The sequence below is a fragment of the Mirounga leonina genome, unplaced genomic scaffold (assembly GCF_011800145.1).
Source record: "Mirounga leonina isolate KUSES-001 unplaced genomic scaffold, KU_Mleo_1.0 Mir_125, whole genome shotgun sequence".
Lineage (NCBI taxonomy): Eukaryota > Metazoa > Chordata > Mammalia > Carnivora > Phocidae > Mirounga > Mirounga leonina.
In genome coordinates, this window is record NW_023270305.1 from 52,593,420 (window position 1) to 52,618,455 (window position 25,036).

The 25,036-nt window shown below is 37.2% G+C and overlaps 1 protein-coding gene across 3 annotated transcripts in view; it reads right to left on the minus strand.

Annotated features, from left to right (window-relative positions):
• Positions 1–2,186: 2,186 nt before the first annotated feature.
• REL (REL proto-oncogene, NF-kB subunit) overlaps positions 2,187–25,036 on the minus strand; it is a 33,488-nt gene continuing 10,638 nt past the window's right edge. For 2 of the 3 annotated variants that reach the window (XM_035001492.1, XM_035001490.1), the window contains 7 exons: positions 20,509–20,600; positions 9,089–9,229; positions 7,862–7,966; positions 6,860–7,072; positions 5,796–5,864; positions 5,599–5,670; positions 2,187–4,211 (listed from right to left, as the gene is read on the minus strand). In XM_035001492.1, the coding sequence (XP_034857383.1) occupies positions 3,421–4,211; positions 5,599–5,670; positions 5,796–5,864; positions 6,860–7,072; positions 7,862–7,966; positions 9,089–9,229; positions 20,509–20,600 (1,483 nt within the window). In that variant the 3' untranslated portion in view covers positions 2,187–3,420. The remainder of the gene's footprint in view (positions 4,212–5,598; positions 5,671–5,795; positions 5,865–6,859; positions 7,073–7,861; positions 7,967–9,088; positions 9,230–20,508; positions 20,601–25,036) is intronic. The other variant, XM_035001491.1, reaches the window with a different exon arrangement.

The following is a 25,036-nucleotide window of genomic DNA, read 5'->3' on the forward strand; positions in this document are numbered from 1 at the left end:
TCTCTCCGCTCTTCCTCCCACCCTCGAGAGTACACATGCCTACCACCCGCCCCCATGCCTCTCTCTCTCAAAAAAAAGAAAACAGTAGGAGGTGAAAGATTAATAAGCCAAAGAATGACTGGGAGCTGAGGAAATTGAAGCTGAAAGCATTTCCTGAGTCTGGATGTGAAGGAAGGAACATGAAGGTAGTAGGAAAGATTGTTGTTTCCCTTTTTTTAAGGCTAGAGAAGACGTTTATCACAGTTATACAAAGAAAACCACCACTAAATGGTGATGTGAGGATACAGAAACAAGATGTGAGAGAGAGCAGGGCCCAGGGTGCGAGTAGAGTATAGAAAGGCAGAGCGGCACTTTTTCCTTGGAAACTGTGAAAACGTAAATATATTTAGAGATAGATGAGAAATAGGTTGCCATATTCTTTTTATGTTATAAAATAAATTCTATGATCAGTAAGTAGTACCTGAAAAATGAAAAAATCCATTGGAAATACTCTAAACACAGATGTAGCAGTACCTTAATTCAGCTTACATGGGGAAGGGCTGGACAAAACAACCCTGGAAGACAAGTCAGTTGCTTATTTAATGAACAAAAATCCAGTTAGATATTCTAACAGTCTGTGTTTAAGCTGGCCAGTGCTAATTAATACAAAATTATAGGATTCTGTATTTTTTTAAAAAAAGCTCACCACCTATCAACCACTATCTGGAGATATCCTGGGTTCATTCATATTTTGAAAAGAAAAGAAATGATGCCTTCCACATTTTTTATTCTCCCTGGTAAGTTCTTCTAAAGTATGTTATATGCTTATGGTTTTTTTGTTTTTTTTTTTTAAGATTTTATTTATTTAACAGAGAGAGACACAGCGAGAGAGGGAACACAAGCAGGGGAAGTGGGAGAGGGAGAAGCAGGCTTTCCACTGAGCAGGGAGCCCAATGTGGGGCTCGATCCCAGGACCTTGAGATCATGACCTGAGCCGAAGGCAGACGCTTAACGACTGAGCCACCCAGGCGCCCTATGCTTACGGGTTTTAAAATTATATAACAAATGTTTCATTTTTAAATAATAATTTCTGAGAAGTATTAATGGTACTTAGGTGTTTTTAATCTTTTTCTTCTTCTGCTTCCTAGACTATCCTAACCCCAAGTCTTATCTTGCTCTCCTTCCCATTTCCCAGTATCATTCAACTCAGAATTTTTATTTACATGATATTCATACATTTCCCATTTTGATTGTTCCAGTAAACTTACTGGTTTGGTTGGACACTGTGTAAATGAAATGACACACTGTTTCTAGCTCAGAACATGCTTAACATTTATGGCAGGTTCTATGTGTAAAACAGAGTAAGTCTTCAGTAAGTCAGTTACTTAGCATCATGACAATTCCATCACAACTAAGATTACTGCCTAAATTCTACCATCATTTTGCCGCTGGGATTACTTTGCTTTCAGATGGTTTGGATTACCATTATTAATCCTTTGACCTGAAGGTGCATGATTCTGACATAAACCCAATGTCACATTATAAAAATCATAAACATCTAATTAAAGCTGTTCTTTCTTTCAAAAAAAAGTTCTACTAGTAGTACTTTGAACATTCAATAAATATTTACCGAATGCTTAATAATGAGGCAGACCCTCTTCTACAAACTGAGGATTCAACAAACAAAACACAGAAATTTTTACCTTTGTGAAGCTTATATTCCAGTATAGGGGAAAAAATAAAAGTAAAAAATAAATGCTTAGTAAAGGTCAGATCCTGGTAAGTGCTATGGACCAACAGAAAGGAAAGAGGACATGGAGTGCTGATGTGTATAGACTTGAGGAAGGCCTTGATCAGTGACAGTTGAGTGAATCTGAAGGATGTTAAGAAGTGAGCTATGCATGTATCTGAGAGAAAAATAGTCAAGGCAGAGGGGACACCAAGTACAAAGAGTCTGAGGCACGGATATACTTGGTGTTTTGAAGAGAGACTATGAGGGCAGAGTGCCTGGAGCTGAATGAGGAGAAGAAAACAGTAAGAGATGAAATAGGAGATGAAGTATGAGCCTGCCAATTTTAAGGACTTTGGTCTTTTTTTTTTTTTTTAAGATTTTATTTATTTATTTGAGACAGAGAGAATGAGAGAGACAGAGAGCACATGAGAGGGGGGAGGGTCAGAGGGAGAAGCAGACTCCCTGCCGAGCAGGGAGCCCGATGCGGGACTCGATCCCGGGACTCCAGGATCATGACCTGAGCCGAAAGCAGTCGCTTAACCAACTGAGCCACCCAGGCGCCCAGGACTTTGGTCTTTACTCTGAGTAGGAATGGGGAGCCACTGGATGGTTTTGAGCAGATGAATGATACAATTTGACTTGTTTTAAAAATAATCATTCTGGCTACTTTGGAGAGAAGAGACTATAGGGCACAAGGAGGAAGATCAAGAACTCAGTTTTGGATATGTTGAGTCTGAGCTGGATTTTTGTTCATTAATTAGGTTTCTAAGTAGAGATTTCAAATAAGTAGTTTTACATACATGCGTAAGCTCCAAGTATGGAGGTCAGAGGATAGGTCTAAGCTAGGGATAAAATTTACGAACAAAGAGCACAAAATTGGACGAGATCACAGTGAGTGAGGAAACACAAGAAAGAAGACAGGCCTACGGAAACTTCTTCACCTTAAAGACATGGGTGTAAAGCTAAACTCACAAGCGATTTAAAGGTAGCTATTTAAAATGGTCCAAAATGTAGAGAACTTCCCCTTCCTTGAAAGCTCACTTCACTCTCTTCTGTCCAAGTTAGATTTTTTTTTTAAAGACTTTATTTATTTGAGAGAGAGAGCATGCAGGTGCACACGAGTAGGGGTGGGGAAGGGAGAGGGAGAGGCAGACTCCCTGCTGGGCAGGGAGCCTGATGCAGCCGGATCCCACGGTCCCTGGGATCATGACCTGAGCCAAAGGCAGACACTTCACTGGCTGAGCCACCCAGGCATCCCCTGCCAAGTTAGACTCTTAAAGATTTTTGACTTATATATAAATCTAAGAAACTCCAAAAAGCCTCAGAAAACCCCTTAGGGGTCACCTTGGCCTATGGGTCTCAAAAATAATAAGGAAATCATTTTTCTAATGACATAGTCATTACAGGTTTTACCTTAAATTTGCTTAAAAGCAAATATCAGTTAATTCATTTAACTAAGAATACATTAATACAATATAAAAGAAGTATAAAAAAGTGTATTTTGAAGAACTGGAGCCTTGCTCTCATTTTCTCCTCATTCTGTACTGGGAAAATGGGGTAGGACTCTAAAGACAGAAATTCCATGGCACACAGTTATCGGGTCACATGTTTCAAAAAGAAGAAACAGTTTTTAAATTTCTATTTCAGAATTTCCCCTATATGATACTTTCCAGCTTTGAATTCAATATACCCAAACAACCATTTAAGTTTTACAAGTTACCTTGAAAAAAATCAAATGCAAATGAGTCACCTAATTGCTCATTCTGCATAGCGCCAATACTAGAATACTGACTATGAACAAAACCATGACTGTTTGGATTAGTACCGTTTGATGGTCCTGCCTCATTCATCATACTGTTATCTGTGCAGTTGAAGTCAGATCTCTCAAATGCCTCCGGCTGTGGAACAAACGCAGCCGTACTGGAGCCAGCGGCTGCCGGCATGCTGGGAGAGGACATCTGATGGAGCTGTCTCAAGTCTCTCGGGTCTAACACTGAATTACATGAAGGGTTTTCGAGATTCATGCTCACAAGTCTCGGATTATCAGTCTCCCTCATGCTGTCATTACTAGGTGTTATCATATTCATAGGGCAATTCGGCAGCATGTTGCCATCAGAAATACCATATAAATCAGCTGGTGACATGGATGGTGCTTCCATTCTGCCTATGTCATTCGAATTGTTATAAATACAAGCATTAGAGGCATTCAAATCACGCTCAAGAGGCATTTCCAGATATGGCGAGATACCTTGTGGATTAGAGGAAAGTGTCCCTGTTGAAAAATCACTCAGTGGATTCGTACTGACTGTGCGCGGGGTGGGGTGGGCCCCTGACGACCAACTGGAAGAAGCCTGAGACACCATGGAAGGTATGGGTGAAGTATGATGTGACAGTGCATTTGAGATGGACACAGGTGAGGAATAGTAGGAATCTGCTTGACTTGAAACACCGGAAGTCCTGGGCATTTCTGTCAAAACTGCACCATGAGAAAAGTCTGATTCTGTGGAGAGGAAAATGTATTTTTATAAGCTGAAATAAAAGTATAAAAAACATTATCTCTAAATTAAACTTGCATAAACACACTAATAAAAAAAATTTCCAAGCAAACTGATGTAACGTTTTAGAGAAAAATATTAAATAGCACCAAAATTATTATAAGAGTCCAAAAAGCTAAATTCTGTAACACTTACTGTTTTACAAATACCTATAAAATAATTTTGGTAAGTTATTTTGGCATAGATAGCTTCATTCCAGTTAAATATGAAAATTTAGCTTCTGAGGCTCTATAAAGTGAAAAATAAATCAGAATTTCAGGGATGCCTGGCTGGCTCAGTTGGAAATCCTGATCTCGGGGTCGTGAGTTTGAGATCCAGGTTGGGCGTAGAGATTACTTAAAAAATAAATTTTTTTAAAAAATCAGAATTTCAGTTAATGGGAATCTAAATAGCCAAAATCATTTCATATTCACTACGTTTAGGAGAAAATAGAGGGATAGAAGAAATGCTCATTAGGGATGATTGAAAAATACACATAACTTGCTAAGATATATTAAGATATAACTCTAGGGGCACCTGGGTGGCTCAGCTGGCTAAGCGTTTAACTCTTGATTTCAGCTTGGGTCCTAACCTCGGGGTTGTGAAATCGAGCCTTGAGTCAGGTTCCCTGCTGGGCATGCAGCCTGCTTAAGATTCTCTCTCTCCCTCTGCCCCTCCCCTCTCTCTGTCTCTCCCCATCTCTCTAAAAAAAAAAAAAAAAAGATAATTCTAAGGTACTACAAAATTCCCAGTCAGAAAAAAATTAAGGGTTCTGTATTTATTTATATAGTATATGACTGCTATACATACTAAACCAGGAAAAAGCACAGATTTAAGAATGTAAGGGGAAGAAAAGACTTCTGGTTACATAACCCTGGTTCAGTGATTTAAACCAGAGGTTCACAGCTTTTTTTTTTCTGTAAAGGGCCAAATATTTTACGGTCTATGGGCCATACAGCCTCTGTTGGACCTACACAATTCTGCCACTATAGTGCAAAAAAAGCAGCCATAGACAGTATCTAATCAAATGAGCATGGCTGTGTTCCAGTTAAGCTTTATTTTTAAAGATAGGCAACTGGCCAGATCCAAACCATTTCTTCCATGACACACTGTAATTAAATAAAATTACCACCATACGAACAAATGTAATTTCTCAAACAATAAATCCCAAAAACATAATCATAGTTTCTAATAGGACCTTAAGAAGTGGAGATCAATTCATTTAACATTCAAAGCATGAAAAAAGTTGGAAAACAGTGAAGAAGCAGTTTTCATTCCTAAGAATGGAATTCTAATATATTGGGCAAAGCACTGGTCTTTTGACCATAAGGAATACTCTATAGGATAAAATACCTTTTTTGATGAATCTTCCTTCTCCAGTTGATACTAGGGTACCAGGTCTAGGTCTTTCAGGAAAATTAACTGCTGTGATAAAGTTTTTCCATTATTAAATGCAATTTAAAAAAGAACATCAGTTAAAATTTAGAAAACTGAATAAAGCAAAAAACCCAAAATCTATTTAAATACAAATCAATCCAAAATAATCTTACCACAGTCTTGCCACAGTTTCTGGAAAAGTAGAGTTGTTTTTTGTTTCTTTGCTTTATTGCCATAAGTATCTGGTTAAAAAGAAACCAGGAAATCATCACAGACAGGTTTATGCTGCTTCTCCTTTAACAAATAAATAGGTGTTTTATTCCCATAAGGTGCTTTAAACAAATGTATGTAATATGGATTTAGTAAGTGTTGCAGAATGTGTCCCAAGTCAGTTGGAAAGGGTATAATACTCATCTTGTTTTCTTATAACACCTATAAGTCAACAATGTCAACTAATGCAATAAAGGCAGATAAGGACCAAACCAAAATGGAGACCACTCTGAGTGGCAAGCTTTCCGTCTTAAAAAGGGCACAATAAGTACAAAAACAGAATCTCAAATATATAATACATTTTGATAAACAGTTCAGATACTCTGAAATTATTCTAGATTCCTTTCCAAAGAAAGAGAGGCAAAGAGCAGAAGGACCAATCGATTAAAAAAAAAGTCAACTGGGCGCCTGGGTGGCTCAGTCGGTTAAGCGACTGCCTTCGGCTCAGGTCGTGGTCCCAGGGTCCTGGGATCGAGTCCCACATCGGGCTCCCTGCTCTGCGGGGAGCCTGCTTCTCCCTCTCCCACTCCCCTTGCTTGTGTTCCCTCTCTCGCTGTGTCCCTCCGTCAAATAAATAAATAAAATCTTAAAAAAAAAAAAAAAAATCAACTGAAAACTTCCAGAAAATAGGGGCGCCTGGGTGACTCAGTCGTTAAGCGTCTGCCTTCGGCTCAGGTCATGGTCCCAGGGCCCTGGGATCGAGTCCCACATTGGGCTCCCTGCTCAGCGGGAAGCCTGCTTCTCCCTCTCCCCACTCCCCCTGCTTGTGTTCCCTCTCTTGCTTGCTGTGTCTCTCTCTGTCAAATAAACTAAAAAAAAAAAAAAAATCTTAAAAAAAAAAACTTCTAGGAAATAAAATGTCAATTATGAATAAACCTAACTGTAACCAAATGTATCTTACAAGAAAATGTTATTAGGAGAACTAACTTTAAGAAATACATAAAACATGACCACCAAGAAGTCATACCTTTTTCATCTGGCAGATACCTAAAATCCATAGATTCACTAACTTCCTGGTCAGAAGGTCTCCGCAACTGCATTTTTACTGTCACTGGTTCTGTTATCGCTCTGCAATATGGTGGAGTCTTAAAAACAATGGCTACTTGACGGTGTACATCAGCTTGTGAAAAGATACCTTTTGCTTCCCAATCGTTCAACACAAACCGAACTTCTATGTCATCTAGTGAATACAAAAGTAAAGGAATAGCAATGGAAAACAAAATCCATCTATCAATCTAAAATACAGATGGTCCCCAACTGATGATGGTTCACTTAACAATTTTTTGACTTGATGATGGTGTGAAAGTGATACGCATTCAGCAGAAAGCGTATTCCAGATTTTGATTTTTTTCCCAGGCTAGTGATAGGCAGTACGACACTCTGAAGATGCTGGGCAGGGGCGCCTGGGTGGCTCAGTTGGTTAAGCAACTGCCTTCGGCTCAGGTCATGATCCCGGAGTCCTGGGATCGAGTCTCGCATCGGGCTCCCTGCTCAGCGGGGAGTCTGCTTCTCCCTCTGACCCTCCTCCCTCTCATGCTCACTGTCTCTCATTCTCTCTCTCGCAAATAAATAAAATCTTAAAAAAAAAAAAAAAAAAAAATTTTTGAAGATGCTGGGCAGTGGCAGCAAGCCCGTCGGCGACATGACCAGGAGGGTAAACAACATATATCACAACTGTTCTGATTTTCACTTTCAGTACAGTTTTCAATAAATCACACGAGATATTCAATACTTCATTACAAGTAGGCTTTGTGTTAGGTCATTTTGCCCAACTGCAGGCTAATGTAAGTGTTCGGGCATGTTTAAGGTACACTAAGCTCAATTATGGTGCTTGGTAGGTTAGGTGTATTAACTGCATTTTCGATTTAAGATTATTTTCAATTTACAGTGAATTTATGATAGTATAACCCCACTGTAAGCCAAGGAAGATCTGTCTATTCTAAATTCAATGAAACAAATAAATGAATACCTTTCTGAACTTTATCACATAGTAGAAATATTTCATCACCACCTCTGACACTTCCACAGTTCTTGTTTACACGACAAATCCTTAATTCTGCAGTATTAGGAGCACCTAAATATAAAGGATTGTTTTAATTGGTTTCTGCTTTAGTAATATTTTTTATTCCTTTTTGATGGTGAGAATTATAGGAAAACAATTTACAGAACAGATAAAAGCTTTAGTGTATACATAAATTAAGGACACTAAGTACATTAATCACCCACAACTGTCCTTTTCCTTTCTAACTGCACTGCCCAACCTGGTTTACAGCCTTGTGATTTCGTTTCTCAGCAATAACTGATCCTCTAGTTAAATCTCTCTGTTCCTAAATTCTGATTCTTTCAATCCATCCATACACTGTCACCAGATTAATCTCTTAAATCATAACTATAAGCCTATAGCAATGCAATTTCATGCTTCCTATTAGGAATATAATTTTAGTAACTCTCCCTGGCAATTTAAAGTTCTCCATGATGAGGATACTCTGATCCACCTTTATAGGCCTATGTCCCACTATGCTACTATATGTAAAACAGGCAGTAATATACCATGAATGGATGCATATATAAGAGCAAATACACACACACGTGCACACAAAAACTTTGAGGGCAATTTCTTTTAAAACTACGAATACCCATATCCTTTGATCTAGCATTTGCCAACATTTCTACTTCTGTAAAATTATGCTAGAGACACATTTGCACAAAATATGCACATACAGGATATCTTCTGAAGTACAATCTGTTAGAGAAAAAAATCGAGAAGGAAACAAACCAAATGTCTTGTAATAGGGTAATGATTCAATAAAATTGTGATAGAGCCATATAAGGAAATATGCAGCTACTGAAGAGAATAAGGTACCTGAAAAGGGAAAAAGGCTCAAGATATATTGCTAAGAGAAAAAAAAAATTTTTTAAATGATCTGTGATGATTTTTTTTAAGTTGCCAAAAGTATACTATATGAATGATACTGATGATGTGTTTTTATATATGAAGAAACTGGTGAAATATGTACCTGGGGACAGTGATTATCTTTGGAGGAGAAGATCAGAGAAAATCTATTCCTGTTATTTCAGTAATGCCTGAATTTTTCTTATAATGAACATACTCTTTCTCTAACTGCCAAAATACCTTAAAAAATTAAACTAAAAAAAATAAGCTAATGCTAAAAATATAAGAAAATAAAGTACTTACGGTTGTCATAAATTGGGTTAGAGACAACAGGAGGTAGAGCCGTTGTCAAATTACCATGTTCATCAGGGAGGAAAACTTGAAAACATAATCTCACCACATTGAGGTCGCAATCTTCAATATCAAGCAGCTGCTGTTCAGGGACTAAAAAGTACATTTTTTTAAGAATGTAAAATAGTCACATAGAACTAAAATCCGGCTAGGTCCTCCTCCCTGCCCAACATATCCAATAACCCTAAGTAGCATCCAGTCTATGCTAACAAAATAGAATAGTATACAATCTCAAAAATGCCTTTTATCATTATCATATGTAGTCACTAACAGTATTCATTAAGTTATGTGCATGGTTGGGAAGTAACGACCCTAAATCATCTGAAATTTAGAGCAGAACTCTGAATTGATATTAATAACCAACCAAATTTTTACTAAAATGGTTGCAGGTTATACAAAACAGGGAAGAGGGAGAATATAAATCTGTGTAAGAACTACTATCATCCCTATTTTATAGATGAGGAACGGATTTTAAAGAGATAAAATTACTTCTCCAAAGTTCCAGATAGGAAGTGGTAGAGAAAGAATTCATACTAAAAAGTCATTGAATCCTGAACCTATGCTCTTGAAAACTGAACTCTATTAGAAATTTTACATATGTTTTGCATAAAGGTGACATACATAGAAATATTTACCAAAACTCAGAACAATACCTTAGGGATTAAATACCAAGAAGATAATAGATGATATAAGGTAGCCAGCTAGTTTCCATAAAAAGTTTTTTTTTTTTTTTAACGATTTTATTTATCTATTTGACAGAGAGTTCACAAGTAGGCAGAGTGGCAGGCAGAGGGAGAGGGAGAAGCAGGCTCCCCGCTGAGCAGGGAGCCCAATGCGGGACCCGATCCCAGCAGCCTGGGATCATGACCTGAGCCGAAGGCAGACACCCAACCAACTGAGCCACCCAGGCGTCCCTCCATAAAAAGTTTTATGTGCGGGCACCTGGGTGGCTCAGTTGGTTAAGCAACTGCCTTTGGCTCAGGTCATGATCCTGGAGTCCCGGGATCGAGTCCCGCATCGGACTCCCTGCTCAGCGGGGAGTCTGCTTCTCCCTCTGATCCTCCCCCTCTCATGCTCTCTGTCTCCCATTCTCTCTCTCAGATAAATAAAAAATCTTAAAAAAAAAAAAAAAGTTTTATGTGCAAATTAGGTCTGCTTTAAAAGACAAAAAAATGCTATAGCAGGAAAAATTTGCAGTTCTGAAAAAATATAAAAACCTTTATGACAGGGGCTCCTGGGTGGCTCAGTCGTTAAGCGGTCTGCTTACAGCTCGGGTCGTGATCCCAGGACCCTGGGATCGAGCCCCACATCGGGCTCCCTGCTCCGCGGGGAAGCCTACTTCTCCCTCTCCTACTCCCCCTGCTTGTGTTCCCTCTCTCACTATGTCCCTCTCTGTCAAATAAATAAATAAAATCTTTTAAAAAAAATTAAAAAAAAAACAACCTTTATGACAGAATATAATGTAATGACAGTTTGTTAAATTGATATCTGAAAAGAAATCCAGGTTTAGTTTTGGAATTAAAATATTAACTGCATTTTCAAATAATATAAGCTGTAGAAGTAAATCATAACATAGTCATTTTTTTAAAAGCACAAAATACACAATTATGTGAAAATTTTTTTCAGAAAGTATTAAAATTTGAAATGCTAAATTGGAAACACAGTTAAAACCCAAATTCTTTAGTCTTACAGGCAATAATAAAATGACAATACAATTTTGATTCTGACTTTTTATTTAAACTATGCTCACAGTCTCAGTAGCTATCACAACATTTAAAATATCCCCATTAGTATTTTTTTTTTTAATTTATTTATTTGACAGAGAGAGAGATAGCGAGAGAGGGAACACAAGCAGGGGGAATGGGAGAGGGGGAAGCAGGCTTCCCGCCGAGCAGGGAGCCCAACGCAGGGCTCGATCCCAGGACCCCGGGATCATGACCTGAGCCGAAGGCAGACGCTTAACGACTGAGCCACCCAGGTGCTCCCCCCATTAGTATTCTTAAGCGAAGCATTTGAAGGCATCTACAAGAACTTATTTGTACAACTATTAGGTCAAAATACACACCTGTGATGCAGGTGTTCGTATCATAACATAATATGACATAACAGGTGTGGTTGAAAGGGGCTTATTACAAATAACAAAAGATACTCCTTTCAATTTTTTTGTGTTATCACTTAGCCAGGGTTTTAGGAGCTCTTTGCCAGGAATGGGGGTGAAGAGCAAATATATATTTATTATAAATCACAATATCACAAAAACCCAGAGAGTTAAGTTCAGCGTAAGAGACCTCTTTTTTTCCAGATAGAGCCCGCCAATTTTGTAAGAGGTGGCTAAGAAAATGAGAAGTTGAGATCAACTCTCAATAGCCTATAGAGGAAAAAGAAAGGAGTTCAGGTTCTACTGAGGATGGAAGATCTGATAAATGCCCTATACTCTGGTTGGGGCCCTGAAGGAGCTATACTTTAGGAGTTAAGAATGAACTGGAAAGACACCAGATCTCACAGAGATGAAGTCCGGCTTCAAATAATCTAACTCATTCACTGATCTGAGGCGATCTGAGATTGCTATTGACTAGCTGCCTACCACAAGAAAATCTTCTGGGAAAAAAAAAAGAAAATCTTCTGAAGACAGATAACAATATCCTCAGCCTAAAATCTTTATAATTTTTCATATACAATGACTGGTATTCTATTTTAAATAACAGGTAAATGAAGAGACAAAATAGAGGAATTTTGTTTTTTGTGTTTTTTTGTTTTTTTTTTAAAGAAAAGAAAAATAGTCTATAGAAACAGACCAGGGGCGCCTGGGTGGCTCAGTTGTTAAGTGACTGACTGACTCTTGATTTCAGCTCAGGTCATGATCTCAGGGTTGTGAGATCGAGCCCCACGTCATGCTCTGGCACTGGGCGTGAAGCCTGCTTAAGATTCTCTCTCTTCCTCTCCTTTTGCCATCCCCCCCCAAAAAAGAGACCATAAAGGATTCAAATAATGAAGTCTTCAGACAGGTTATTTAAAATATATATTCAAGGAGTTAAAAGACAAGATGGAGTTTAGTAGAGAACTTGAAACTATTAGGAAAGGAACCAAACAAATTCTACAACTGAAAAATACAGTAAACTGAAATTAAGACTATCATCAAATTTATCAACTGTTTTTATAAAACTTTATTTTGTATAATGCCTTTCTATATGCCAAGGACTAAAATTTGTTTACCAATATTTTTTACCAAGAGTCTTTAAAAATGTTGATTTACACTTAAATCTTCAATTCATTTTCAGCTGATTTCTGTATATAACAAGAGGTAGAAAAATTCAACTTAAGTCTTGTATTTTCTTAAGTGTCTTTCTGGGCTCACAATTCTACTCCATTGGCCAATCTGTCTATTATTACCCCAATACTATGCCTTAATTAATACGTCTTCATAATAAACCCTATTATCTGATAAAGTCAGTTCCTCATTGCTGTTTCTCTTCTATAAAGTATCCTCCTTCTCCTGTTCAGAATCATTTCATCATATTTAATGAAAAATCTCAAGAGTCTGGACTTGCATTGAATCTGTATATCAATTTGGGGAAAAATGCCATCTTTATAATATTGGTATTAGGGAACATGACATATATCTCCTTCGGTTTAGGTGTTCTCTATCATCTCATAATGAAATTTTATAATTTTCCCTAAAGAAATCTTGGTCATTTCTTAGATTTGTTGACATGTACTTTTACATTTTCTGACAATTTTTCTTTAATTATTTGCTGCTGATCTATAGAAACGCAACTGACGTTTACATATTAATTTTACATCCACTCACCCTTTTAAAGTTACTATTTTAATAATCTATTTGTACGTCCTTTTGAGTTTTCACCATAAATAATAGCTTCCAATAATTACAGTTCTATTTCTGCATTTTTGATCAGGTCTCACTGCACTGGCTACAATCCCCACTACAACGCTGAACAGAAGTAGAAAGAGTACACATCCTTTCCTCATTCCTTTTCAGAGTGAATGCTTCTGATGTTTCCTTCATTTAGGATAATGCTTGCTGTAGGCTTTTTAATACATACATATCATTCTATAGCACAAAATGCAGTATTTTATTCTGCAATGTGACAAATGCTACTCAGCTTTTAAAAATATGCAAAATCTGAAGTATGAGAATAATCAAATTCTCTTAAATTCCTCTAAAACTAGTTTAAAATTTCCCTTTATATTTGATCAAAAGAAAACAAGGGAACAATCATTCTTAATCTATCTTTACAGATAAATATTACTCCTTAGTCCTAAGAGCAGGATGTACAAGAATTTCATTTTTATCAAAAATATATTACCATGATGTATTTCTCTTGGAAGTAGGGATTCTTTTTTAAAGTCAATTATAACATCTATTAGGTCTAGAGATGTGACATTTTCAAAATTCTAATACAGTTAAATACTACTGAAACACAAGTAAACAACAGGATAAAAATATACAGTATATACACTAATGATTTTATTTTTTTAAAGATTTTATTTATTTGACAGAGCGAGAGAGAGAGAGAGAGAGAGAGAGAGCGCGCACAAGGAGGGGGAGGGGCAGAAGGAGAGGGAAAAGCAGGCTCCCTGCTGAGCAGGGAGACCAATGCAAGGCTGGATCCCAGGACCCTAGGATCATGACCTGAGCCGACGGGCTTAACCAACTGAGCCACCCAGGCACCCTGATCACTTGTCTTTTTAAACTGTGTTCTTAAAAAACTTAAGAAAAAAAATTAATAAAATAAACTGTGTTCTTTTTTAGACTACCAATATATAATAATTCCCCCAACTCAACTGTAAAACACTTTTTGTAACAATTCAATGTCCTCTGTATATGGAAAAATAGTAAAATACCAAATAAAACTGAATTGCAAATTCTTTATTGTCAAAATGCTAGATTTTAATTACTGAATATTAGAATTCCTTATATGTCCTTAAATACATAGATAGAAAATGATAAATAAATGAAATTTTTTTCAGCTTTTGTAGTAAGAGTCCTCTACGAAGTCTAACTGCTATTCTTTTATTCCAGCTAAGTGGACACTATTAAAACTTGATATTGAAAAAAAAAACAACTTGATATTGAAGCCCTTCATTAAATTCCTCACCCAATTTAGATTTTAGCACATCTTAGACAATTTGAACAATATTTTTACGTGAAGCCTCAAGTTTAATACTACTTGATTGCTATATATCCCTATTTGCAAGAGATAGTTCCTGTTTTAAAGAACTAATAGCAAGAAAGATAAGGAATGGCCTTACAACATACTAGTTGATGTAGTACACAAACTAATTCTACGCAAAGTAAGAATCGTTTTTAATAGTCTTCGTATTTTCACATGATACTTGATCTCTAGAAAACAGACTGTCACAATGAGGTAGCATCAGTCTATGGATCAGAATTTGTAGATCCTACTCTGCTAAACATTTCCAATTCCATTGTTTTGTTTTTTTTTAAACCCAGGAGAACTGAGCAACTCCTTTGTTTCTATATATCATAAATATATATCACAAAAACAAAGTCAGCTGGTCTCTTGCAGTACAGCAGAATTCTCCTATGTGAAGTGATGCAGCTATGAAAAAGTATCAATTCAGCTCTGACAAATTTCTATGTAAGTGGTAGAATTTGAACTTGCAGATCCCAAAAATAAAATAAACAATCAAAGAAAGGATAATTCTACCTCTGAGTTCAGGTTATTTAAATTAGTTTTTAGTGTTTTTGAGTTTTTTTAGAGGGATTAGATTTTGTTTTGCTTAGTATTAGAAATGTACATTTTAAGTTTTATTTCAATACTCTAGGAGAATAATAACATATAATAATCATTATTTCTATTATGAAAAATACATCAGAATAGAGAATGAGGCCTACTATAATCATCCATTTATAATTTATAACCTGTTCCCCCTAACTACGGATTCCCAACTCCTTACACTGCTGATATTCCCCCTTAGCACTTTTCATTGTCTAATAAATTATATAATACACTTATCTAGCAAATTTGTTAACTGTTAGTCTTTCTCCACAGAAATATAAGCTCCTCAAAGGCAGGAATTTCTGTTTTATTCACTAACTTATCCGAAGCATCTAGAACAAGCTCGGACTATAAAGACTGAATGAGGTAAACACCTGTTGAAGGAATGAATGCACATAAGTAGGTAAGATGTGTAACCTACTGCATAGAAGTAGACTTTTACCTCAAGGCACTTAGTTGTGAAGATATTTAATATAAATATACTGCTGAGGTACCAAAGTGAAATATAACCCAGTTCCATCAGAGATCCTGTCCACAGTGAGCATGAAATTCATCTCAGAAGACAACCACCGAAGCATTAAAGGATGCAACAGATGTCACAAAGCTTTTCATGACCAATTGCTGAGTGAATGTTATAATTAGGAGGATATCACCTTTGGCTCAGGAGAGCTGAAAAGGCTTTCAGGGCATTTCAGGTAAGGAAAACAACTTGAATATTTTTGGTAGACAAGTACAAATAAGGCATGTTCACTCATTCATTTGTTCATTTACCCTTTCAACAAATTTTAATTAAGCCTCTACCATGTGCCAGATACTAGGCTATGTGTTAGAGATACATAGAAGACAGTCCTTCAGAGCCTCAGGACTCAGTGAAGGAGAAACATGCAAACAAAATTATAGCAAATCGTATCAGAAATATGTAAAACATTTTGCTCTGTCTGGAAAGGTCACAGAAAGCTTCAAAGAGGTGACCTTAAACTTGAAGGCTGAACAGGAAGAATTCACCAGGTAGATCAGAATATTCCATGTAAGAGAGTTGCATATATTTAAAGGCTGAGTAGCAAGAAAGAATGTGGCTCTTCTAACCTGGCAAAATGGTTCAGATGGCAAAAACAAAGCACGTATGTGTGCACTCAGTATTAGGGGAAGGAGGGACAGGAAGTCGAGGCAGTGCAAGCTAGAGGTGAAGATGGAATGGAAAGCAAAGATTGGATTATGAAGGGCTTTGAGTGCCATGATTGAGAAGCTGAATCTAGCAAGTAGGTCAGAGTTGCTGAAAGTGTGGCCCATGGATCACTTGCATCAGAATCATCTAGGGCAGAGATTTTCAAATTGTAGTTTGGGACCCACACTGGTCATAAAATTAATTTGGTGGTTGGATAAGCATTTTCTCTTTTCTTTAATTTTAATTCCAGTTAGTTACCATACAGTGCTATGTTAGTTTCAAGTGTACCATATAGTGATTCAACAATTCCATACATCACCTGGTGCTCATCACAAGTGCACTCCTTAATCCCCATCACTTACTTCACCCTCCCCCATGCACCTCCCCCTGGTAACCATCAGTTTGTTCTCTAGAGTTGAGTCTGTTTCTTAGTTTGTCTCTGTTTTTCCCTTTGCTCATTTGTTTTGTTTCCTAAATTCCAAATTTGAGTAAAATCATATGGTATTGGTCTTTCTCTGACTGACTTATTTCACTTAATTATACTCTCTAGCTCCACCCATGTCGTTGCAAATGGCAAGATTTCATTTTTTTTATGGCTGAATATTTCATTGTGTGTGTATATATATATACACATATATCCTTATCCATTCATCAGTTGATGGGACACTTGGGCTGCCTCCATATCTTGGCTATTGTAAATAATGCTGCTATAAACATAGAGGTGCATGTGGATAAGCATTTTCTTAAAAAAAAAAAAAAAGAGAGAGAGAGAAGGAAATGGAATGGAAAGGAATGGAAGAATGGAATGGCATAGAGAACATATTCCATGTAGTAAGAATTTGGGACCCACTGCTCAGTCATAAAACTAATTTGGTGGGTTGGATAAGCATTTTCTTAAAAAGGGGGCGGGGGGGAAGAAATGGAATGCAAAGGCATAGCTATAAGAGAGTATATTGCATGTAGTAAGAATAGTGTTTTTATCTATGTATGTATGTATGCCTATGTATGTATTGAGTGGAGAAATAAGATCTGTTTCTTCTATGAGTCAGTCAAATAAGTTAAGAAACATGGAGCTACAGGTTTCTTAAAACACAGTCCCAGGGGTGCCTGGGTGACTCAGTTAAGCATCAGCCTTTGACTCAGGTCATGGTCCCGGGGTGCTGGGATCGAGCCCCGAGTCTGGGCTCCCTGCTCAGCAGGGAGTCTACTTCTCCCTCTCCTTCTGCCCCCTGCCCCTGCTCGTGTGTGCACTCTTTCTCTCTCTCTCTCAAATAAATAAATCTTTAAAAAACAAAAACAAAACAAAACAAAACAAAAAACAACCAACAGAGTCCCAGATCCCTTGCCAGACCTAACAAATTAATCAGAATGTGACCTGGAATCTACCTTTTTAGCAAGTAAGAAGGGATTCTTAATGCACATTCAAATTGAGAACCACTGATGAAAATTATTCAGAGCCACTGAAGGATGATAAGCAGAGTTCTGAAGTGATTCCTACTGGTTTTAGAAGGATATTTTTGTATGCAGTGTATAAAGTGTTTGGAAGATGGTAAAGAACAGAGGCAGGACCACAAGTTTAGGGGCTAACAACACAGTCCAGGCTACAAATGGTGTAAGCTTACCTACATCCCTACGGATTATGGAGAAGATGGCCAGAGAGATGATCAGGGTAGGGTGAACAAGAGAGTTTTGCTGGAATAGTGAGGGGTTTATGACGAGGACCAGTGGAAGAGAAGGCAGGAAAGATATGTTGGAGTTACATGTGGAAGACTTTCAATTGAGGGCCATTTAGTTTTTAAACTTTTAAAAGAGCCATTCCAATTTCTTAATCAGAATAATATGCTATAAAAAGCACTGTTCTAAGAAGATCACTTCTTAGTAGTAAGTGAGGGTGGGGTGGATTCCACAACTCAAACTGTGAGATACGTCCTTCACCTAGAGAGAGCAAAAGGGCTATGGGGAAGAAAGGGATGTTACAAAAAACTAAAAAACAACCAAAACCACAAACACTGTGAAGGCTCAACTGGCAGGATTGCTTCCTTCCCCAAATCTAAATCTACCTAGGCAGCTCAGTAGAGAGAAGATCATGAGCCTGGTAGCTAGGCTACCTGTGTTCAAATCCCAGCACCACCACTTACCAGTTCCATGACCCTGAGAAAATTACTTAACTTTTCTATGCCTTCATTTCCTTATTTTCAAAATGGAGATAACAACAGTCCCTACCTCATACATTGCTGTAAGAATTAAATGAAATAAGGAGCACCTGGCTGGCTCAGTCGGAAGAGCATGCGACTCTTGATCTCGGGGTTGTGAGTCTGAGCCCCATATTGAAGGGTAGAGATTACTTAAATAAATAAATAAACTTAAAAAAATTTTTAAAGATTAAATAAAATAAAATATGTAAAGCACTTATTTTGTACTAAGAACTATTCTAGGTGCTATATGAGTGTTATTAACATCATGCCTGGTTCTGGATTGGTAAAAAACCAAAAACCTAAAAAACTTCTGGAGGGCCCATCTGCCTCTTGACTCCTGCATCTTCCTTTCTTAATGCCTTTTCCACTGGAGTCAGGAGACCTAGACTTGAACTCTAGCTCTGCCACTTGTACTTGCTACATAACTTGGGGAAATTACCATAACCAAAGCTTTGGGATTCTCTTCTATAAAGCAGTGTTGTAATGACTAAATACATAGCATACATAAAGCACTTAACATTTACTCCTTGACATACAAAAAATAATACATGGTAGCTGTTATTTATGATCTTCTTTTATACTACATGATCCCTGTTTTACACTGCATCTGGACACAGATAGACTCTTTATAAGTTTGGGCTTTTACTTTAGCAATGAAAATGAGCATACACTCTTGACCCAGAAATCTTCCACTTTTGAAAATTTATCCTAGGGGTGCCTGGCTGACTCAGAAGAGCAAGCGACCCTAGATCTCAGGGTCATGAATTAGAGCCCCACGTTGGGTGTAGAGAGGACTTAAATAAATTAAAAAAAAAAAAACCTTAAAAAAAATTTATCCTAAGGAAATAATCACACAAAAACTCCATATATATATGTTCAATGGAGTTTTTTTAATAAAATGAAAATAACCTAAATGTTCATTAACAGATGGCTAAATTGTGGTCTATCCAAACAATAGCATACTCTGTTAAAAAGTAAAATAGATTTATAAGTACTAACATGGCAAGATGCTTAAGATCTATTCCTAAGTGAAAAGAAAAAAGCAGTAGCATGGTTCTATTTATATAAAAATACATGCATATAGTTGTGTATACAGTTGGATACTTACTCTTTAGTGGATTTTGCTGGGGATGGCAACTGTAAGCACTCTGTATTGTTTGAATAGATAAATGACTACACCAAGCTAAATGCTGGCATCCCACACTACAGTAGTCTCCACTGTAAAAACTATGAAATGATAAGTTCCTAAACTAGGGAGACAGCTATACATGTATAAAGGAAATTCTAAAAAAATACACACCAAACTTAATAGTCATCTTGCTCTGATGAGGAAGACTGAAGGGGAAGAAGGGGACTTTTGCTTACAGCATTATACTAAATAGTATGAAAAATAAAGACCTAGGGAAAAGAGATGCAGACCTTATGGTTCATAAAAATACAGCACTTGGTTATGAACATATTCCTTAAATTATCTTCATAACCCTTAAATTATTTTTATACATCCAGGAAAAACACAAACCAATGATACGAGGATGTCTTAAATATGACGGAGAGATCTATTCTTTGAAAATGTTATTGTCGTTCAGTTCCTGAATGATGCCTATTGAAGTAGCTGCAGAAGACTTTACAGTGGAGACTACCCTAGTGTGGGATGCCAGCATTTAGCTTGGTGTAGTCATTCATCTCTTCAAACAACACAGAGTGCTTACAGTTGCCAGGTGCTACACCAGATCACACTATCCCTGACAAAACCCACTAACCAGTAAATACCTAGCCTTATACACAAATACACTATGAAAATATTTTGTATAGCTTCTACTATTTCTATACGTCTTCTTCCACCCTGGGATTAATTTAAATTTTGCTGCTGAGTATGCCCTTGATTTAAATAACCACAGTGCCAGTTCAACATTCAGAAAAGGTCACGTATACTGTCTGCTGGAATGGCATACGGAAGGCCACATTCAAAAAGAAATCAGAACATCTGTGAGGTTTTCTTATAGAAAACAACAAAACAATGGCCCTTTCCACAGATACCAGAAAGCCCTGTCAGAGAATTTTTTTCCCCAACACTATGAAAGGTTTTAAATCTTCTTCCTTCCTTGGATACAGGTATCCATCAGCAAGCAGAAAAGTGAACACAAAACTTAAGACAGCTTTTAAAGCACAGGTTCAAGATACAAACAGAACTCACTTGCACAAATAGGTCAATATCCAAATAATAGAAATAATTCTGTCAAACATACTTACCATTGAAAGGATTGATTCCTGCCCTTATTCTTGAAACAATAGCTTCTTTTACTTCTTTTTTCTTTACACAACGAATACCCAAATTTTGAAAACTAGAAGGAAAACAGAACTTTCAAACTGTATTATAGTTAAACACAAGGACAAATAAATGAAGTCTTACCAAAAAATACTGCAAAAATCAAGGGTACATCCTGTGCCTATGTCAAATACGCCAAAACAGATGAAGACTAACAGGGAAGTAATACCAAAAAGCTAAAAGAGTTGTAAAAGGACGCCCACAGGTATGTTTTGCTGAGCCCATAAAAGTGTCGCCTGTATTTAAAAAAAAAAAAAATGCGCACACACTACTAACATTGAACAATCCAGTAATTGCATATAAACATCTGGATTTCTGGCTTCTCTTGAACATTCGAAAGGTCTGGCCACAGTAGCCTAACACAGGAACACCTCGCTGGAGCTCAGCACCTGCAGCCCCATTTATGCAGGGCTCTCCAATTTACTACAGTGCCTGCTAGTCCTCTTAGACCTGATCCATTCCACAGACATTTGATTTTTGAGCCCTGACTTCACTACTAGTAGCAATGGAATATGTTTTATGCTATATTACATGAAATTATAATAATCATTCATAAGAAAAGCACTGAAATGTTTTCTTTTAAATTAGAAAGATGTTTAATAAAAAAAATCTTTAAATTAGAAAGATGTTTAATACGAACAATAATATTTAACAAAAGTTTCAAAATGTCATTTATGGAAAACTTCTCAATAGCTACAAATATTACTAATTTGCATATCTGTAGCACAGATGATGGTGGGGGGAACTCCCCCCCTACCACCACCAGTCATACTTGTTCCCACATGGAAAAACCATGACATCATTAAAGTTGGGTGGGTGTGAATAAGGAAGCAAAACTTGGTTATAATAACATTACTATTTGTTCAAACTTCACATGGCACTTGGGCAACAGGAGGCTGCCTGCCTCGTTTGCTCCTCTCCATCTCATGGTGCCTTGTGTTTATGTTCTGCACCTTCACCGTACTTGTCATTTTGTTAGCACCTAAAATATCTTTGGCGTTTCTTTCCTCTACCTCCAATAATTAAAAAATAAATCTTGAATTCATAATCCTTTCTCGAAACCCTGAAACCCATAATCCTCTTCCTCAAAAGTATTCCACTTCTTTGAAAGATTCATAGCTTGGTTCTCACTTTTTCTTTGACAAAAGATTTTAAAGAATTATTTATTTTAATATATTTATACACTAAATTTTGTTTCATCTGAAAAATCGTATTTGCTATTCACAGAATATTAGAAGTGGTAGGGATTTTTGAAATTCTGACATGAGGAAACCAAGGATCATGAAGATTATTTGAATCAATTATTCATTCATTCATTGATTCAGTCATTCAACAAATTTTGGGATTCCTACTCTGTACCAAAAACTCTAGAAAGTAATGGGCATTACAATCCCTCTCCTCAAGGGGCTTATCCTAGTGCAGAGGTTTGCAAACTGTGGCCCATGGACCATACCCGGGCCCACCACCCATTTTTCTAAATAAAGATATTTTGAAACACAGACAAGCTGATTTGTTTACATATTGTCTATGTGTGCTTTCACGCTATAACAGAATTGAGCAGATGCAACAGAGACCATATAGCCTGCAAAGCCTAAAATATTTACTATCTGGCTCTTAACAGAGAAAGTTTGCTGACCTCCAGTCTAGTGAAGCACTTAGATCCATATTAAATAATCACATGCAAAAAATGCTAAACTGAAATCATGACAAGTTTTATAAAGGAGATATACACTGTGTCATGGGAGCCTATGACGGGAGAGTTGATCAATTCAGGAAGGACAGAGAGGCTTACTGTACAAAGTGGTACTTAAACAGAAATGAACGAGGGGATGAGGAGAGAAAGAGACTTCAGGAAGAAGGAACAGAACAAGCAAAGGCCTCTACAGAAGAGTCTTGTAAGCACAGGAAACTAAAGGAAGGCCTCTGGGACTGGAGTATAGAGTTCAAAGGAAGCATAGGATAGAAGGCTAAAAATACAAGCAGACCCTGTGGACCCTGTAGGCCAGTAAGGAATACTGCCCTTATTCCAAGAGCCACATAAAGCCCTTAAAATGTTTTAAATGGGAATGTGACAATCAGATTTCTATTTGAAAAGATGACTCCAGGGCGCCTGGGTGGCTCAGTTGGTTAAGCGGCTGCCTTCGGCTCAGGTCATGATCCTGGAGTTCCAGGATTGAGTCCTGCATCGGGCTCCCTGCTCAGCGGGGAGTCTGCTCCTCCCTCTGACCCTCCTCCCTCTCATGCTCTCTGTCTCTCATTCTCTCTCTCTCAAATAAATAAATAAAATCTTTAAAAAAAAAAAGAAAAGATCACTCTGAATAAACTAATTTTTAAAAAAAGATCACCTTGGCTCAAGTGGAGGACAGATTTGAGGAGAAAAGGTACAAAAAGAGTTGATGCAAGAAGACCAATCAAGAGGCTATTCTGGCAGCCTACATTTATTTCGACTACGGGTAGTGTGGTGCTGACGGAGATCACTGAGAGAAGTGCACAGATTCAGTAATTATTTAGGAGGTACCTGTTAATGAATTCAATGCGTGTGCCTGTGTGAGGGGTGTCAAGGATGATACGTATGTCTGGGGGCTTTTATAGCAACCACCGAGATAAAGCACATTGGAAGACCCATTGAGAAGAAAGAAGTATGATCATGGTAAAGTCAGAGTTTGGGCATATTCTATTTGAGGTGCTTTTGATATATTTAAGAGAATATGTCAAAAAGGCAATGAGACTAAATACCATTCTCCACTGAAAGGAACCAGGGCTCCTTATAAAAACTGATTTCAGGGCTGGGGCGAGAAAAGTACAAGTAAGTCCTGAACACTTTGCTGTGTCAGAAAGTAAAGAAGTGCTCAAAGAAAGATAGAAGCATATCAAAAGGACACAGGGAGCAGGAGGAAGGGGCTTGCATTGGTCAAATCAGGGTCAATCTGAACATCAAAATAATAATGCCAGTAATGGACTACAGTACACTGAATATAAGAATCCAAGGGTCGGGGTGCCTGGGTGGCTCCGTTGGTTAAGCGACTGCCTTCGGCTCAGGTCATGATCCTGGAGTCCCGGGATCGAGTCCCGCATCGGGCTCCCTGCTCGGCAGGGAGTCTGCTTCTCCCTCTGACCCTCCTCCCTCTCATGCTCTCTGTCTCTCATTCTCTCTCTCTCAAATAAATAAATAAAATCTTTAAAAAAAAAAAAAAAAAGAATCCAAGGGTCTACAGTGGTATTTTTTTTTTGTAAGGGGGAAGGGGAAAAGGGGAAAGTTTTTCTTTACAATAGAATGCAAATTAATATCACCAATGGAAAACACTAATATCCCATGTCTCCTGAAGGGATATTTTGAGAACATTGCACCCCCCCTCTGTAGATTTCTCATCCAAAATGTTTCATGTTAACATGAAAATATTATTCATGTTATCATAGTAACATGAATATAAACGAGCAACTAGGCTAATCCACATTGAACAACAATCTTCAAAACAAGTAGCCTAGACTCTTCAAAAATGTTAATGTCATGAAAGACCAAAAAAGGCTGAGAAACTATTGTAAATTAAAGGAGACTTTAATAATCATGACAACTAAATAAACATGACAAGTGAATACAGTGTGTGATCCTTAACAGGGTCCTGGACTGGGAGGAGAAGCAGGAGAACCATAAAGGGCATTATTGGACATAACTAAGAATTTAACTGTCTATAACTAAGATTGAGAAGGAACAGCCAGAAAAAATAAAACAGGAGACTCTGTTCTCACAGAAATCAAGAAATAAGAATGTTCCAAGAAAGGACTGGTCCACAGTGTAAAATGGTGTTGGGAGGTCAAAGGATATAAATAGGAAATATTTCTTGCCATATGTATATTACTAGATATTTTTTTGTTTTGTCTTGTAATTGTAAGAGGAATATTTTTAAAGTATATTTTCTAGATAGTTACTATTAATATATAAGGAGGCTACTAACATTTTCCTTGTTGTAATTAGGTTCAGTTTTTTCCAAAGGCCATACATGTTCATTATAAAAAATGAATCACAGAATAAACATAAGTTAAAAGAAAAACATAAAACCCCAGTCTTACCCACCAAGAGACAACCACTATTAATACCTTAGTGTATATACTACCAAGTACATGTACACATCTCTTTTTTTAAAAGATTTTTTTATCACATATTCTGCTTTAAAACCTATTCACATAATGTGAATATCTTTTTATACAAAGAGATATTTGCAACGTTATTTTTAAGGCTACACAGGAGTACACTGCATGGATGTACCAGTTTATCTAACTGATCCCTCCTTGTTTATTATTTTGATAGCTTCTTAACTTTTTGCCATTACAAACTGAGCTGCAACGAACATTAACTATAGCTAAATGTCTGAACATGCTTAATTGTTTCCTGAGGATAAATTCCTAGAAGTAGAATTGCTGGTTCAAGAGACATTCATATTTTTCAGGCTTTTC